This window comes from Bombus vancouverensis, chromosome 12 (genome assembly GCF_051014615.1).
Source record: "Bombus vancouverensis nearcticus chromosome 12, iyBomVanc1_principal, whole genome shotgun sequence".
In the NCBI taxonomy this organism is placed as follows: Eukaryota; Metazoa; Arthropoda; class Insecta; order Hymenoptera; family Apidae; genus Bombus; species Bombus vancouverensis.
This window is the reverse complement of record NC_134922.1, coordinates 6,869,021-6,888,135: the sequence shown is the minus strand read 5'-3', so window position 1 is coordinate 6,888,135 and position 19,115 is coordinate 6,869,021. Positions and strand designations below refer to the sequence as shown.

Here is a 19,115-nt window from a genome sequence, read left to right as displayed (position 1 = left end):
GAAAACCTAAATATTTCATTTCAATCATCGCCAAACAAATGTCTATTGAAGGATCTCTTCATCATTCCGACTGTGAACTGATTGGATCCTATATGGGTGAAGCTTATCTATAACACCATTATATTGGCTAGCACCCCACATTTCTTATATCATCAAACAGAAAGTCAAAAAAAGTTGCCTTCGCCAAGCAATCTTCATTCAAATATTGACATAAAACCGCACGATATTAAAACAGAAGTCATTTATCAATTTATTACCACGGAAAGAATATACACGGTATTCTGATATTCCTCGTAACTCAAGCACACGTGTCTTTTTTTCGTTACAGATTTTAATGTTTATAAATCCTACGATAAACAACAACTAGACGTAGAAATATGAAAATATATGCAATAATATACTTTAGACGACCAATAGAGGAAGAAACAAACTGCAATCCCGAGTGAAAAGCAGCAAAGATTTATGAATGAACTGTAATACAGGTGGATGGGTCGATAGAGCGGCCCCCCGCAAGATCGCACGGCAAGGGCGTAGTAATCGATAGAGTGAGGGTGAAAAGGGATAGAAGCCGGTTCGAAGCAGACGAAGAGCAGCGGAGGCCGTGGAGGGCAGAGTCCATTCAGTAGAAGCAGCAAGGCTGCTATTGATTGCGTGGGTAGTTAGAGGAGAGATGAGTTACCCCCACTTTCGGTCATTCAGCAGCCGCACTGCTGTGACACGGGGTTAGCAGAGGGGAAGGGCCTTGAAAGATCGAGGGGAAAGGTAGAGTGAAGAAGAGGGAACGGTAGCCCGATTACTGGAATGCCGTGGGTGGCTAACAAGAGAGGGGGTTTCACCCCTGTCTTCGATTATACGCACGAATGTAGGCACAACCACTTTGCCCTAAAATTGACATTTACCCCTGTGCTTTTCCAAAAATTCACGCTTTACACGTTTTACGTAAGCTCGTGTCTTTCTGCCACCTCCTTCTCGTAATCGTTATTTCGAAAGATTGATGAATCACGCCAACAACATAAGTACCTACAAAGTTTGAAATTTACTGCTCTGAAAGAAATTGCGGAAATTTCGAAGTTTAATTGTGCCAGCCAAGAAGTCTGTTAATTTGACGTTCGATACCTGTATCAGAGAGTACTGTTGACGTCGTTAGAAGACTAAAAAGGCATTGTTTTGCGTTGATTATTCCATCCCGATAAGACTAGCTCTTCTGGGACAATAATGGTTCTTCATCGAGATATGAAGAAATGAGCGGTGTCGGTGGAGAAATATCGCTAAGTTTCTTTGTCTTCTAGCTTCATTCAATTCTAGATCTTGTTATGTCGTGTAATGAAAAATATATCTATGTGAAAGATAGCGAGGTGTTCATTTCAGTGGAATAGGTACGCATGTTATATGTATACGCATACCTAGTACTGAAGCATTAAGGAGTTTTATCGTACACTAGTCAGCCACGAAGGTCTCCAAGCCTAAAATCATTTTAATTAGTTTCACAAATCTTATAAATAAAATTTTTGATCTTAATTAAAATATCTCTGTTTTACATAAATTTAGATATATTTATGAATTTATTGATAAAATCAGAATTTCAAAAGTGAAAAAATTATAAATGAAAGAAATAGAAAAATGAGATATTGATCTTTCATTTAGTTTATCCGAAGGAACATTGGAAAGAGTTCAATGTTAATTTTTTGGTAAATCCGATAGTTCAGTGACGCAACTACTTCTCATTTAGATTGAGGGTACGGGCTACAACGATTTTAAGTCCCAGGGAGAAACTTGTTGCGCAGGCGGACCGGAACTTAGCGTAAGCTTATTCGTGATCTGCCATCCTAGCCGTACGACATCATAACCCTCAGGTCTGGAAGACTTACTGGCTCTAACAGAAACATAAGAAATTCAAAGACAATATATATAATGTACCGAAATTAATTTTACCTAGTTGTGATATTGAACAATATAATATTCATGGTATTCAATGAATCATAGAGTGAAAGAAAAAAGAATGAAGTCAAGAAGATACTATACAAAAGTAATCTCCAAAAAACAAAAAAATGGTATAGCTCTTCTATAACCATTAGCATAAATACAGTTCATTTTATATTATTAATTTTATTATGTTCAACAAATATAACGTCAAAAGATTAACTTCAAGAAATTGTAGTCTATAGGAAGGAGGATAAAATTATGCATATCTAAAATAGAGAAATATAGGAGATACTAAGGGAATTCTTAGAAAGGAACTTTTAGAAACAGCCAAACGTCCTGACGAAAAGCTCCTTTTGGAGTATGAAGAAGAGAATAGAGAGAAGAAGGAAGAGAGAAAAGAGAGAGGGGGCTCGACAGAGCCCGCGTAGAGGGGTTTGAAACGAACGAAGGGGTGTGCTGTGGAAGAGGGGGCAGCAAAGGAAGGCGAATAGTTGCCTCGATGATACCACCTCTCTCAGTTGTTCCTCGGTTTCCGGACTGCGTGGACTAGCAGGTTAGTGAATCCGACTCTCGTTCATTCACCAGTTTCTCTTCGTTCCACTCTTGACCTCCTTCCTTCCTTGGCACTCTCTCTCTCTCTTCTCTCTCTCTCTCTCTCTTCCTCTCCCTCCCTCACCCTCGTTTTCCACCCCGTGTGTCCGCTGGTTCCATTCATGCGACTCGTTCTTTGCTCGCTCTCTCGTTCGCTGCTCTCCTTGATTTATCGAAGTTGCCAGTGAAAAACGTTCTTCCTTCGTAGCTCAGCTACTCGACCACCGATATCCTGTCAACGTGTATTAACGATCAATGTTACAGGTATATTTTCACAGTCTTCTTTCTTCATTTTTCACTTGATTTTTTACTGAGAACAAATTATATTTTAAGGGATGAAAAAACAGCTTCTATCGAATTTTCAATAAGCAGTAGGTGAAACTTATTACTTTACACGTATTTTCCTCTTTAATTAGGCACTTTGTAAATTCATTGGCTTCTGGTTTATTTTAAGTTTCTCTGAAGCAAAGAGTTTTTGCCAGAGTGGAATTAGATTTTTCGGACTTTCCATGTTAATTGCAGAATGAGACGGAGGAGGTAATTTTTCATATTTTACTCAGCCACGTTTGAAATATAATTTGTCATGGGAGAAACGGTGAGCAGGGAGGATATATTCGAGAAACAGCTGTTAGAGTTGGTAACGAAAAGCAGCTACGCGATCAGTAATCCTTTTCCTGAGAAAAGAAAAAAATATGTACATAATATACTAATAGTTTCAATGAAAATATATTTTTTGTTACGTACATACTTTTTAAAATTTGAGAGAAAAATATAGCCACGAAATATGTAAGAGGTAATCAGTTTCTATTTGTTTAAGTTAGTTCCTTTTTTAGTTTACTTTTCTTCCAGCTTTTTACCGTGTAGTTATTAATGTTTCACTTGAATGATTCAATTGTCATATCCTTTAGTTTGAGTTTTTCATAGCATTTATGATGTGTATACTGAAAATGTAAAAAAGAAAGAGCTGAGTGTGTGAAAAATGATCGAAACTGGTTAAAAATAGTTCAAATTCTTCTTTTCCTCATATTAAGAATGGGTATTAAATCTAAATATTCTGTTGAATTTCTTCATCTAATCGAGGAGTCATTGTTCTAGATAGCAATTAATTTCATATATTTTTATATTTTATACAAATTATATCTTTATATATATTTTGTACCTCACAACCGAAGCCGAGAAACAGAATACGAGAAGAAACAGCTATTCTGAATTATAGAATAATGTCGTTCAGATTGTTGCCACTATACATTAAATTGTACAACTGATTAAAGACACAGAGGTAAGATTTATGTTAAAGAAAGAGGGAGCAGCCATAATAATCAGATGACGTAAAGTACCCAATTCCATCAAGAAACAGTCACTGGCTTCATTAAGTAATGATTAATAATAGTAATAATAATAATAATAATAATAATAACAGCAATGTAAAGAACGAAATAAATTGACAATATATAATAACAATAATAGTAAAGAATACCAGTGTATAACGAGTTATCCACTTCATAAAGAATTATAGAAAACCCCACGTAAATATAATAAAAAAAGATATACATATAGGTACATATATTTAATCTTTTGACTAATATTAATCTTGCATCTATGTATATTAAAATTAAATTTTACTGTTCTCAATAAATGTTTTAGTATTCATTGTGACTTTTTCCGAGGATTATCTTTTGAAGTCGAAATTGTTAGTTTTTAAAAGAAATCCTAGAGTATCGTTTCAATAGTCAAGCGAGATTAAATTCGGAGAAATAAAGACTGATCCGAGCAGTTGATCTCTCTCCAGTATTCAATTAACAAGTTAAAGCAAGAATACACCATTCTTCATAGAAATTTCATAGCACGAGTGTTGGGAATGATTAAATTTTATGTAGCGCCATACATAAAAAGGAACTCGTAATTGGATAACTATTATCCATTAATCCGAGAAAGTTTAGTAATTCAGTTACTAATGGAAATTAAATTAATTTCGGGAATCCAATACATTCCGGTTGGATGCTATTTCAACATCAATATTAAAATAAATCAATTTCCGCTCATGATTAAATAATATATCAAAAATTACTTTAAACAAATCTATTGCAAAATTTCTTCACTTCACTTCAAGAAATTTCTTCAATTTCTTTAAATCTATTACAAAGTTTGTTCACAAATATACATATTTAATACAGGACTTATTCTTTTGAAAGAAAAGGGATTTGTTCAATACTATATTATATAATTTTTCTGTTTCCATTAATTTTTAAATTTTCCTTTTGCATCATAAATAAATCTTAATCGCTATCGCGCTAATTATCTAATTCAACTAAATTAATTTGTTTCCATCTAAAATTTGATAATCTGTTCAATCAGTTGGAATACTTGATAATAAAAAGAATAGAACAAATAAAAAGAAATATTGTTTAAAATGAGCATCTTAATGTTTTTCAAACACCTCATGAAAAAGAAACCAGAAGATTATATTCTTCTCATATACTAATTTACAATTTACTCTTAATCCTGATAAGAATTATAATCTTTCTCGATACCAATAAGAAGTTTTTTTTGTATAGATAATAGTACATAAAAAGAAATCACCTTTTCTGTTATTTTGAATTGAATTTTGGATCTTAATTTGGACATTTTATTCCCTAGAAAATGCGTACTGTGGCTGTATGGACCGCTTTTGTATTAGCGTTCTCAAGCAGCCCGTTCGTGGCCGGTATACGATACATCGATCCGATCTCGCCGCAATCAGGGAACACCGGCGACATCGCCGAGAAGCGCGTTGACCTGACTGAGCCAACATGCGAGGAATTGAGGGCAATGTGGAGGTACACCAAGCGACAAAGCAGGGCTGCTAAAACCACTACCGGATACTCTCTTTATCCTGATCCATTTTCGTACAACGTCTGGAAGTCTTATCCTGAACGCCCCAAGTCCCTTCACACCCACCGTGGTAAGACGATCTTACAGGAGTTGCGTATAGCATTATGTCCACTCATTCTACTGTTTACATTATCTAAAAAAAGATATAACGAAATTTTGTTAATAAGAGAATTACAGAAAAACGATTATAAACAAAAAAGAATGCAAAATATTTACTACAGAAAATTTTATATACAAATATCTTTAAATAAACGTATTGTAAAGGTAAGCATAAAATGAGATAGATTGAATAGGGTATACTTAAAATTTAAAGAGAGAGATTTTGGGTTTTTATTTTAATTAAGACAGTTTGCAATGGATGAATGGAATTTGATATATTTGCTTAGCTTTTTCTATGCGGAACAGGGTTGTAAAAAAATTAATTTTATTGTAAACCGAATGAGAAAATTTAAATTGACAAATACTTGCTTTTTATTTTTTTCTTGTTTTCATTAAACTATTGTAATATTATGTTTTATTTTATTTTCTGTTATATTCATTCTAAGACGGGGAAATTAAATGATTTTGAAGTTACATGTTAATTTGTTACCGTATGGTTTGTTCGCTTAATTAAGGCCTAGCTCTGTGTAGTTCACAATAGAGGCCAAACATAAGCAAAGAAGTAAAATAATCGAATTATTGATGCCTGCCTATACATTACCTTGAGTGCTCTCTGACTTAGACTTGCTACAGAAAATTCATAATAAAATGCGAAGACCTAACTTTATAAAGAACTAAAATAAGTGATACCACTTATTATACAAGAAATATTCGAACGATTTAAAATTAGAAAGGTAAAATTCAGAAAGGTAATAGAGTTATTTCCTCCTAATACTTATAACATTTACAAAAATTATTTTCAAATGTTTGTTTACAATTTAAATAATTCGATAGATAAATAAAATCAGTTTTATGTTATAATACCAAGTAATACAGAATAATGTCTGACTTGTCCTCTACTGAGACTACTACAATTCAAAGTGATCAAAGGGGCGCCTATGTTGAAGTAACAATTACAAAGAAAGCGTACAATATATGAAAATAAATTAATAAGGAAGTATACAATATTTAGAACTTCTAATCCCATTACAGAGGTTTAGTTTTAATAAAGGTACTTTGAATTTATGAAACATTTTTCTCATTTTGGTAAAGTTATATCTAGAACGAAATTCTTTTATTACTGAATATTATAATCTTTTATTAAATATTGTTCATTCTACCTGGCAATAATGTGCAGGAAGGTATACGGGAAGAGCACGTAACCGTGCAGGAAGTAGTGCTCCAATTTATGGGAGGATGGTACATAAAGCACCAGCAAGCAGCAGATTAAGAAATGGAATGCGACCTCCGGCACGGCCTTTCGACAAACTCCCGCGACTTTTCGGAACAATCAATTCGTATCCGTCGAATCGACATCCAAACATGAAATACCGTACGATTGTTGGTTCCCCTCAGGTCCCTCAGGCGGGCAGTTTTCGGCATTTGAAGGAATTACTCCGCGCTGAACGAGCTCGTGAACTACAGGTTAATAACCAAGTTGAGTCAAATATACTTAAATGTTTGCTAATCGAGTGAATTGCAAAATTAATGAATTCCATTTTAGAAAAATTAATAACATGAAATTGGGAAATAAAATTTGTTGTATCTTTCTAACAATTTTCTAGGAAAAGATTTCTTAAAAATAATATAATATTATCAAACGATTGGCAATATGCTAATTATTCATAACATATTGTTTAAACTGATACTTCAAACTTAGTGACAATGAAAATATCTCATAAATTAGCCAAGTTTCTTACTCGTCTCCAGATAATTTCAAACATTAAAGTAGTACAAATTATTATTTTTTTAAATAAGGAATATTTTTCTATGATTTTTCTTTTTCTTTGACTAAATTAAACATTTTAGGAACAACATAAAGCTGAACAACTCGCAGAGAAGACATTTACCTTCAAGGATACCGTTGACAACGAGCACCCTTTTCATATGCAATCTCGGAAGCAATTTCCGAAGCCGACACTACGAATGCCGACGAAAATTAATTATGAATTCGGTCAAGGTCGACATACATCGAACGTGCCAAATATTGGTCAGGCTTGGACGGTGAGTAACAAATGGCAATGGAATCATTCCATTCATTAAAATTAATAGAGAAACGGAAAAAATAATGTTTCTCTAATATTCATAATTAATAATGTGTTAATGAACATACTTAGTTCATATTTTTCCTTTTCCTCCGTTAATTTTATGTCTCCTCCTTAATTGTATGCATAGTACACTCTAAACGCTTTAAATTACTAAACGCTCTATTAGCTTCGTTCCAAACCTATAACAACTCAATGAAATTCCGGCTTCAAATAAATGAAATCTCGCTCCACATTTTTATATCGATAATGATGTCCTTATACTGCGGATCTTTATGTAGTTTCATATTTTTATGAATATAAATAAAAAAATAGAGCTTAAATGAGGATTTATTCCAAATATTAGAACGAATACTTAAGATATTTTCTATGATTTTGTATATTATATGAATTCTGTATATTTTTGCATCTCTTAATTTTTTAATAGTATAAATATCCTCAGTCTAGCTATCATATTGTATGTAAATGGATTATAACAACTACCTTTTGCAGAGGAGCGGTCCTCAGTCTCGTGAATACTTGTTGCGTTAGTATCTCGACGGACTGCCGACATCTCCAATACGAAGAAGCTATCCTAATGATCAACGTATGAATTCCTTGAATACGTTCGCACGCGACAAGATGGAAAAGATTCGCATTTGCTTTCTTGGCAATCTCCGATACCCCGAAATTTTCGTAAGCCAAATCCTTGCGTTGATAGCAGTGAGTATCGTCCCACGAAAGGGCTTTTCATTTTCGTTCTTCTTCCTCCGTCGTTATCGAAAATTGTTCTTAAGGATTTCATTGTCCTTCATTGAAATCTCGGACCTCGATCTCTGCGTTATCTCGATTCAATCAACGTGTGTTACCTATGCCCGAATAAATGTAAGTCAATAAATGGAACGAATCGATAGAAAGTCGTAACCGGAAGGAAAGAAGTTTCGATATGTGGCAACGCTACAAAATGTATATTTTCTTAATTCGTTTAAACTCGCACAGATTTAATTACGCGGCCGTACCCGCTGCCTGTGTAGAATCTTCCAGATATATAAATTTAATACTATTTCTGAAAATATGGCTGAGGCGGCAACGTAATCATACCTTTGTGCCGCTGAGCGGAGAAAACACGAGCAAAATGTTACATTTTCCTTTTTTTTCAATTATACTAATATTAGTTATTAGTATTTTTAATTATGCTAGTATTAGTGATGCCATAATATATAAATACTATACTAATATTATTTCTCCCAAATTGATTGAAGATTTCAAACGAGAAAGAATAACGTTATAGCTTATTTAGTAATTATTGTTTTATCTGGCTATATGATTTTATGACAATACTCTTATTGGCAGCCTCTTGGTTCCTATAGTAGACTCTATTCTTAACGTGGTTAGTCTAAAAAATATTTAGACACTTTTAGATAAGAAAATTCTCTTTTATTTTATTTACAGACATCAATATAGTATCGTTTACAATTATTTGAGCAAATATTGGAGATAAGTCGAAGTTGAGGATTATTCGAATTATAAACGATACTTTATGTCTATTACAATTTTATTTATTAACTATATTATTAATTTAAATTTCAATAGAATTAAATAATGATGGTAGTCGTACCTATTCGATGATTATCTATTATGATATCTATTTCTTCTATCAGGATCTTCGTTTATGTTCTTCGAATGTGAAACCGTTTAATAATGGCTGCAACGGTAATCGATATAATACTATAATCGATATTCCAATCCAAGATAGAAATTAAACTATTATGCTCTGGTTTTCTCCGCCTTATTTGAACTTGACAATAAAATAGAAAGACTAATATTTTGAAAATTTTGACAATATATATATATATGTATAATATATATATATATATATACATACTTAAGATAAGAGATAAATAAAGCATAATCAACGGAACTATACCGAAGACAATAATTACTGTTAAGAGATATTCTTGTAATCTGTACGTGCAATCGACATGGATGCGATTTCAATTTTGCGATATATGAGATGTAAAGTGTTATAGTGTATTAAAAATTATAATAATTAAATACTTACATATGAAAATGAAATTTTTGAAAAAACAAAAGGAATGAAAACGCATCAGTGGACATCTTGTTCAACATACCTATTTAAACTATATGTGTATCGATTACACGTACAATCAATTTGACTTTCGACCCTTAAGCGCTCGGCCGATTGCCCGCAAAATTTGAAAGTTAGACTATAACTCACGATTGAAATATTTTGATTACTTTTTCAACATAAAGGTTTTTGTTAGACAAACATATCAAGAACAACAATAATTATGTGAATAGAAAGAAATTTCTTGTTCATGCGAACTAAGAAGACAAAATATTTCAAAAATTAGTTGTTTTTATCGCGTTAATTTATTAGGAATTATGAGACAATAAGTAATAAGGGCTTAAGGGTTCTAATTATATAAAGACAATAAATATAAACGTTTCTTGTAATCGTATAACAGAAAAATAATGAAGTAGGTTAAAGATATTTACGTGGCTTAATCCATATCTCATGCTGAGATTTTAATGACTTTCAGCTCCTATGACAGCGTACAAAAACCAAAAAAAAAAAAGAAAAGAACTTCTGAATAATTATATGGAACGGTTTGATACCAATCGCGGTTCTAATATTTGACTATAAATACTTTATACTTATATACATCTCTTTGAATACGACATGTGCGTACACTGCATATAATAACACAACAGAAAAATAACACATACACAAATATTACATCTATGGACACACATAAAACTACGCGTACATTACATGCATATCAGATTACACAAATATATAATAATATATATTTGTTATGCTACTATGACTATTACTATGTTGACTGTATTGATTAAGTTTTAAAGAATGGATCTTTCTGGCCAAGATTCTTCAATAGTGGAATCAGTGCCTGATATCCAAAACTAGAGACTGGTTGAAATCTCTTTGGATACAGATTATGAGCTATATATATTATATATTTTTACCTTATTTTAAACTATTTTAATGTAAGAGATTCTGTTCTTCAAGTGTGTACAGCGACATATAAACATGTATACATGTGAAATTACTAAAAAGAAGAACTATATCTTGGATGATGTTAGAAATAGTATATTTATGTAAACTGAAACGAAATTAATTTAAGATAAAGACATTATTTGGGTCAGAGTATCAAATCTTTTCTAACGTAAATTAATAGGGATCATGTACTATAATAATTTATTTTGTTTACTCTGAATTTTAATGCATGTATTTTGAATTAACATTTGATACTTAGACCCTAAAATTGTCTTTGGCAATTCCAATTAATAAATTAGACAAAATATGCTTCGAATTTCCTGCCCTATAATTGTTTAATTTGCTCTATATTTTTTCTTATGTTTGAAATATAACTATGATAATATTAGCTATAGCAAATTGAATCCGTGACTTTTTACATTAAATATGTTATCCCAATCATCATACTTATCCTATTCAATTATTTAATCATCATAGAAATAAATGTTAGTAAAAAATTTACGAACAAAAATTGATATTTTTTGGCGGGAATATTTCACTTAAATATTTTATATGATTTGAATCAGTTAGCGGATAAATAGAGGACAATTCTTAAAACATTTAGAAATAACTTTTATAATTTCATTGCAGTGTTAATAATTTCATCAATTGTGAATGACACAAATTAATAATTATTCGGTGACCATAACATTTATAAGTTCCAAAGCACAGAACAATGTTTCATTGACACGTGTCGACATCTAGTAGTTTAAATTTTTATAGCAGGAGTTTAACGAGTCTCGTAAGGCCCCGAACTTTCTAATTCACGCTATTGCTGTTTTTAAACTCTTTGAATAAAACACGCGTGTACATTTTTTTAAAGTTAATTATTAAGTTAATTTGTGTGAATAGTATAATATTTTAGAGAAATGTTTTCATCAAAATATACGTGTTCGGTGCTCTGCACAATTAATAAAGAACTATGCAATGTTTAAAACAAAGGTTATAAGTAATAAAAATAAATATTTTGTATTAAAACGTGAGCAACGATGGTATTTCTAAATATTGCACGTAATACTATTCAACCAATTCGATATGCTAAACAATTAAAGACAGTTAATTTGTGTATAATACGGACGTATGCAAGGTGGAATAGTCGAAGACCGATTGCAATTGTTAACGAAGATGAACTTTTCGAAAGTGAAGATACTACTCAGCCGCAGATTCGCCGAGAAAGGATTTCTGCGAGAAAATCGAGTAAAAAGAAACCCACCCAAGAAAAGAAAAGTGAAAAAACTGAAAACGCTGCGAAAAAGAATTTATTTACAAAACTTAAAGAAAATGAAAAAATTGTATCGTAAGTTGCTTATTTTTGATTTTATTATAATCTTGAATAGAAAGTTATATGTATAAAATATTGAATCTTGAATAGAAAGTTATGTGTCAAAGTTATATGTATAAAATAAAAAGAATTATTTGGGAATTTTTATGCTTATAGATCCTTGATGAGTAATTTAAAGTCACGAAAGAGGAGGGAAAAAAATGATGAGATAGTTTTGGAAGGAAAAAGACTAATCATAGATGCTATAAAATCTGGTGCAATACCGCATTCAATAATTTTCAATGATTCATCTGACATAGCTGCATTAAAACTTCCCAATGAAGTTAAATTATACAAAGTTCCATATACTACAATACAGTTGTGGTCTGCTTTAACCACTTCTCCTGGTTTGTTAGGTAATAATATTGTATATTTTAAACATGCAGCTTTTGTATTAACAAGTTTAATACTTTGATGGTTTTGTCTATATTTCTTTTTGTAATGTAGGAATTTTTAAAACTCCAAATGTACATAAGAATGAACCAGCTGATAATGCATTACCACTTACTATTGTTTGCGATAATATAAGAGAACCAGGGAATTTAGGATCTATTATGAGGGCTGCTGCAGCAGTAGGTTGTGAAAAATTAATCCTAATGAAAGGTATTAGACCATGAATTTATGACATATATATAAATGACATTAGTAATTTTTTAAATAAAGGAATAATCATTAAATTAAGATTCAATATCTTCAGGATGTGTAGATTTGTGGGATCCAAAAGTTCTCAGAAGTGCAGCTGGTACACATTTCCAACTACCTATTCATGCATTTCCAACATGGGATGAGATCCCATTGCTAATTAGTGAGGACAGTAACATTTTTGTAGCAGATAGCACTTTTGGTGATGAGTTTTTGCACAATTATTCAACTGAAATACTTCAAACAAGTTTGCAAATATTTGATATTGATCCAGAAGATTTGAAGTCAAAACTTACAGTGGATACTAATAAGCAATCAAAAGAAGATATGGTACCAAAAAATAAACACCTGATGAGAGATTTCATGTTAAAACTACCTATTCTTCCATACTATTCTGTAGATTATACAAAAAAAGAATCTGTAATTGTTGTAAGTGGAGAAACTGAAGGTTTGAATTTTAATTCCTATAAATTCTTGAAAGAAAAGAACGGTATTCGTATCAATATACCTTTAGTAAAAGGAGTGGATAGTTTGAATGCGGCTGTAGCACTTGGTGTTGTTATCTTTGAAATTAGGAGACAATTTTTCAAGAAAAAGAGCCTCCTTTGATACAGATTTTTTGATAGATGTTACACAATTGTATAAATAAATCCTTGGCTTTTATTTCTGAATGAATTGTGCATTTATTATTTACAGAAGCTTACTTCATATAAGTTTTGTAAGAGATGACATAAAAACAATGTAATATAGATCATAATGAGTTCTAATAGTTTAATTTCCATTATTAACGGGTTGAGCAGCAGCTGGTCGAACTACAAAATTAGAATATCAAAGTATGGTATGTCTCTTTATTTTATTCATTTGGTAAAAAGAATCTTACTTGTACAACTTTGAGGTTGAAACTTTATGTCGTCGATCGCAAAACCTCCATTACTAGCACTTCCTCTTAAGATGAGACGATAAGATGCACGTGCATCTATTGTTACCTGTGCTGCAGTCCATACAGGTCTAGGATTGTTAAATCCTTTTGCTGTTAATGACCATAACTAAAACAAATAAAATATTGATTTTTTAGGATATCCTAGATCTCAAAGAATTATAAATACCTACAGGTTGTTGTTTTCCATCATTCTCTTCATCGTTGCCTACTTCTTCGTCGATATTCATTTTAATAACTTGCAACGTTGTAGATTCTTCAACACCAAAGGCAGCGAACCAAAAAGTGAAACAAACCGATTCTTCGTCGGGTGATGTTTGAATTATGGGAGATCGTAAACGTACATCTGTGGATTGTTTATTTATAGTAAAAATATCAAAGAAAACAAAGTCTCCGGTTGCCCCAAAAGTTTTATCCAATAGCTGAGCTGGACGATGAGCAAGAAACGCACGCTGCCAAGTGACTGTACGCTCATTCTCAGAAGAAGTAATATTTTCCCAACCACATAACCCTTTCTCAAAGCTACAATCTTCTGGTCTCACAGATGCACCAGGTGGTTTTACTACAAACCAGTAATAACATAATTAGTTTGAGGTAGAATTAGAAAAAACAGGATTTATTGAAAGCTTACCAGAACAATTTCCAGTATAGAAAGCAATATCGTCAATGCCAATGCTGCCACTAGCACGATTGGGACCCCAAGTACCCTCGAAAACTACGTTGAAGTTCTTCCTTTCGTTTATATTGATTTGTGCATACCTCCATGTGGGTCCTTGGTTACTATACAGTTGCCAGATTGATCTTGATTCAGTTGATGATTCTTCTGTTGTTTGTATAAATACACGGAGTACACCTTTGAATTTGCATCATTATTATAGGCATATTAGAATAATTAAAGAAAAAAATATAAAATATCTACCTAAGCTTGGTCCGATAGAATCAATGAAAGACTCAAACATAAAGTACCAGAAGGTAACACATAATGGCTCATCACTGCCTTTCATTTCCCGACTAACGAGTTGCGCTGTTCCACCTCCGGATGATCGAGGTCCTCCTCTTGGACGTCCCAGATTAAGGAAATACTCATTTCTTCGATTAACTGTATATCCATTGCTGTACGATTTTCGTTGGTTCCTGGGATTCAGCACTTGTATAGATACTCTTTCCCACTCCACTCGATCAGGATCTCGAGAATTGATCCAGTCACATTCGTCGACTTCGAAGGTGCAGTCTCGTGGTGTAGGTACGGCAACTTGAGGTAAAGCTGAAAGTGTACATGAATGAATATTCGAAAACCAACAGTGATCTCTATTTCGTTTTCAATCAGATCTCTGTATGTATTAACTATTTTTTATAAATCTTTACCTGGACAAGCACCTTGTGTAAAAGAGATGTCGTCAATGGCAATATCTCCCATCTCAGTGTTACCTACAGATGCTTCGAAAAGGAGTTGAAAATCATCCAGAGAGCTAATTGTAATTTGAGCAACGAACCACGTATTTCCAGCGTTTCCGTTCAGACTCCAAATTTCTCGGAGAGCTGCATCCAAATTACGAAAATGACGAATGAACAGTTTTAAAGAACCGATGCCAGAGCCAAACATGTGGAACCAAAAGTGCATACACATAGGTGTATCGGCACTTGATGCGGGAAAGCTGGTGCTAACGAGCCTGGCTCTGTCTCCTGGTCGACGAGGAAAAGAAGAATCTATATACGCATATCCTCCAGCTGTTGATTGGTCTATCGAACTATCCATTGCGGGTCCAGTTGTGGGATTCCCACTTCCACGACTCTATACACGTATTTATATATATTATAGCGTAATAGTGAAATTGATGATAAACTTACAATTGTCCAATCGAAATCATCCTCTGCGTCATTAGCCCAATCACAAAATCCACCAGCAAAATTGCAGAAACCGATACATGAAGTACCTGGCTGTAAATCTATGTCATCTATGGCTATGTAGCCCCTATATAGACGGGCTGGATCGGTAGAATCCACAGGAATTCCTTCGATGATCAACTAAAAATAAATACCATGTTTCTATATGATAATCATAATGTTCTGAATATGAAAACCATGATGCTTTTCTCAAGGAAAATATTAATTCGGGAAGAAAGTTATCCAATTACCGAATGTAACTCGGGATATGTGTATAGCATTTGTGTTTGCTGCCAAACACCCAGGGTATAATACTGAGCATTCCAAATGACACGTTCGTCAAAAATTTCCAGTGGCTTGCAAGACGGTATAGTCGCATTTTCTGGAGTGATTTCTTCAGTTTGTTCTTTCTTAATAGAATATTCATCTACACCTACATGAAGTAGAACTCTCAGACCAGCGACGCTGAGGCCATCCATGCTATACTTAAACATAATACAAGTTCCAACAACTCCTGTACTTCCTAGTTGAGCACTATGCAGCAGTCCTCCTGGAGTTTTTGTTTTACCATCCTTTTGTGGCAGTTGTGATGTTTCAAGGAAGGCATATCTAATTCAAACTTGAGTTACTATACAGACATAGAATTGGAAATAAATATGTATATTGAAGCATACCCTCCTTCCATAGTACCAGTGGTATAATCACTTGGGGGACCACCCATCCAATTGGTACCCATGCCAGTTCCAGCTACCCAGTTTATTACACTATCACCATTTTGCCACTCACAAAGTGTCTGTGCTGGAAATGTTCCAAAGTCACAAAAAACTTCATCTATTGATGCTGTAGATAGTGGTGGTGTGATTGGTGGGTACCTTAAAATGAAAGATACATTTTAAAGTGATTGAACTTTAACAGGTCAATTTTTGTTATATCTATAAATTTCTTACCTCTGCGTTGATGAATTTCTTTGGGCAAGAGTAGGCGGATTAAGTGGCTTTCGTGGCAACGGCATCTCTGTGGTTGGAGGAATAATTGTCCGAGTATATACAATATCTGGTCTAACTGGCCAATGCCTGGGTTCGATATGTTCTACCTCGTCCATAAGATCATGATCTCGATCAATGGAATTGAATGGAAACTGCGTCGAGTTGAAAGCATCGTTGGTGACAAAAGTATCAAAGACATCCTTCGTCTCGTCATTTTCCATACTTTTGGTCCAATTGGGAATGAAACTTTCGTTTTCGCCGCCGACGAGATCTATTTGTTCTCCGAGCATCGGATTTAAAGGAATCCATGAAGAAGCACATGTTAGCCAGTAAAGGCAATTACATACTAATAAAATCAACCACATTTTCTTAATATTTTAGACAATTTTTATTTCATGAAAAAAATAAGATCTTAATATTGAGGTATTATATAAAGAATGTTAAGCAGATACACAATCACATGTTTCATCATGGAAACAACTGAGGATCTTTTTCTATCTTATGTATTTTATTATAAATTTTTCTGGAATTTAAAGTATTTTAAATACGAAAATAGGAAATTTTACACTTTAAATTACATAGCAAGAAGCTAACACTTAACTTCCAACACGGTTTCCTGATAAACAGAAGTTAGAAGTTATTGCGACGTTTATACACGCAGAAGAATGATAACTAAACTAAATACGAACTGAACGGTTTTCAAAAGGTATGCACGTGATGAAATAAAACGAACATTCCGCAGTTCCGGTCTTCGCTTCCTGTCGTTACGCTTTTGATCCTAGTACAGAGAGTCCGAGTTCGATAACCGTTCCCTGTACAATTTCATTAAACTGACTACCTGCAATAATTATCAGTAATTATTATAAAGTACATTATACTATAATATTTATTATGTACAGAATTATATAATAATTATATGAATATAAATATAAAAAGTGACTACTCTATGAAGAAAATCTATATTTAAATATATAACTTTTAGTGTCTAATTTTTAAACGTTATTTACGATTTTAAAAATTTCAGAAATATTTCCGGATTAAAATTTCCATTATTCTTGTTAGTAATACTCATAACTCGTCCTAAATTTAAATATATCCGAATAATGAAAGATACAAGGTAAGGGCAGAGGATCAATTGATCTATTTTCGGCCGACAAAATGGATCTTTTCTCAACATTTTTGATATCAAGCTAACAACAGACGTTGATGTCCCTCGGGGAAGAGGCCGTGGTTTTTCTTCGCAAATCATTTTTATGATTTCTGTTAGACTCTGAAAATTGGGATACATACCATACGTATAAAAAATAGAATAAAGTCAAAAATTACATTGATTAAAATCGGGATTAAATTAATCTAACTTTACCATAGCGGGAAAAGGATGTCTTTTTGAAACCATTTCATAGAGAATGACGCCCATGCTCCATATATCGCATTTGAAATCATAAGATTGGTCCGTTAGCATTTCTGGAGCCATGTAACAAAATGATCCAGCGCGACATATAATTGATGGTTTCGTTAATCTGTACAATAATGATAATACTCCATAAAATTATATAAAAATATTGAACATAAACTATTAATATTTCATAAAGTAAGTTTTTCACAATGAATAATACTCTTTAAAATTTTTCGAGACGCCGAAATCTCCGATCTTTACGATGTCACCGCGGCTTCCGGTTAGCATGATGTTTTCCGGTTTCAAATCACGGTGAAGAATCTTTTTGAAATGGATGTGGTGAACTCCAAGAACGACTTGGGAGAATAAATACAGCGCATCCTAAATTAACATATGTATTCATTAGTATTAACATATTAATATTATATCAAATGTTTAAAATATCGTAGACGAAAAATAATGAGATGTAATGTTTCCCAAGTTCTTACTTCCTCTTTAAGTGGTGTCTCATTGTTTTCTAACAAATCTTTCAAAGTGCCTCGCGTTGCATATTCCATAAGAATGTAACTGTGATTGTCTTCTATCCAAGCTCCATAGTAAGCAACTATATTAGTATGTCTCAAAGTGTGCAAACATTTCACTTCTTCTGATATGTTCTGAGCACATTAAATATGCATGCAATCAGTTATAGTATATAAAATTAAGCATAGAGACAATCTTTTATGTACAAAAAAAAGTTAATTAATAGGTACATCTCCTTGATATGGTGACACAACAATTAATTTGGCCTATTTCAATTAAGAAATTTCCTCACCTTAAAAGGTAGTGCGTTTACATTATCGAGAATTTGTTCCTTAACTACGAATGGTTTAGAGTCTTTCTTTCGTCGTACTAAGTAAACTGATCTAGAAACAATAGACGATGAGGAAAAATAGGAAAATTTAATTTAGCACGAATACATACCCGAAAGACCCCTGTCCTAACAATGTTTCGAATATATAATCATTTATATGCATGGACATTTTTGACAAAAATGATAAAAAACGCGAATAAAATCGAATTATTAATTCACAAAATTAATTTAGCTAAGAGTACTAAACATCAATCAATTTGTTATGGTAGATCAATATAAACAGTTAGTCCAATAAAGTTTGAATTTTTTTCTGGTATGTCAGAAATGTCTATTTCCAATCAGATATTTGAAATTGAATAATATAATTAAATATAATAATTAATTAAATACATTTACTTTTTAAGAAGAGCTATTTTTTTACAAAAAAAAAAATACAATGATTTTTGATTTGATTAGTTTCGTATTTAATG

The 19,115-nt window shown here is 32.7% G+C and overlaps 3 protein-coding genes across 4 annotated transcripts; 2 read left to right on the top strand and 1 right to left on the bottom strand.

Moving 5' to 3' along the window:
- Positions 1–2,429: 2,429 nt before the first annotated feature.
- On the top strand, positions 2,430–11,025 carry LOC117155138 (uncharacterized). 2 transcript variants are annotated; one of them, XM_033330770.2, is made up of 5 exons: positions 2,430–2,476; positions 5,152–5,455; positions 6,662–6,948; positions 7,333–7,527; positions 8,061–11,025. In XM_033330770.2, the coding sequence occupies exons 2-5, from the start codon at positions 5,155–5,157 to the stop codon at positions 8,097–8,099; spliced, it is 822 nt and encodes a 273-aa protein (XP_033186661.1). In that variant the 5' UTR covers positions 2,430–2,476; positions 5,152–5,154; the 3' UTR covers positions 8,100–11,025. The 2 variants fall into 2 exon arrangements, with proteins under 2 accessions (XP_033186661.1, XP_076479576.1); XM_076623461.1 differs by lacking the exon at positions 2,430–2,476 and adding an exon at positions 2,635–2,778.
- Positions 11,026–11,357: 332 nt separating this feature from the next.
- LOC117155137 (rRNA methyltransferase 3, mitochondrial) lies at positions 11,358–13,264 on the top strand. The gene is made up of 4 exons (XM_033330768.2): positions 11,358–11,923; positions 12,065–12,303; positions 12,395–12,550; positions 12,645–13,264. Exons 1-4 carry the CDS (start codon positions 11,616–11,618, stop codon positions 13,196–13,198), a joined length of 1,257 nt encoding a protein of 418 aa, XP_033186659.1. The 5' UTR covers positions 11,358–11,615; the 3' UTR covers positions 13,199–13,264.
- Positions 13,250–18,972, bottom strand: LOC117155139 (MAM and LDL-receptor class A domain-containing protein 1). Its single transcript, XM_033330772.2, has 16 exons — positions 18,756–18,972; positions 18,607–18,697; positions 18,281–18,448; positions 18,013–18,173; positions 17,760–17,916; positions 17,472–17,666; positions 16,358–16,764; positions 16,085–16,282; positions 15,662–16,019; positions 15,375–15,551; positions 14,892–15,318; positions 14,446–14,790; positions 14,158–14,379; positions 13,700–14,088; positions 13,470–13,635; positions 13,250–13,401 (listed from the first exon to the last, which is right to left on the bottom strand). Exons 1-16 carry the CDS (start codon positions 18,812–18,814, stop codon positions 13,361–13,363), a joined length of 3,561 nt encoding a protein of 1,186 aa, XP_033186663.1. The 5' UTR covers positions 18,815–18,972; the 3' UTR covers positions 13,250–13,360.
- Between the last annotated feature and the right edge of the window lie 143 nt (positions 18,973–19,115).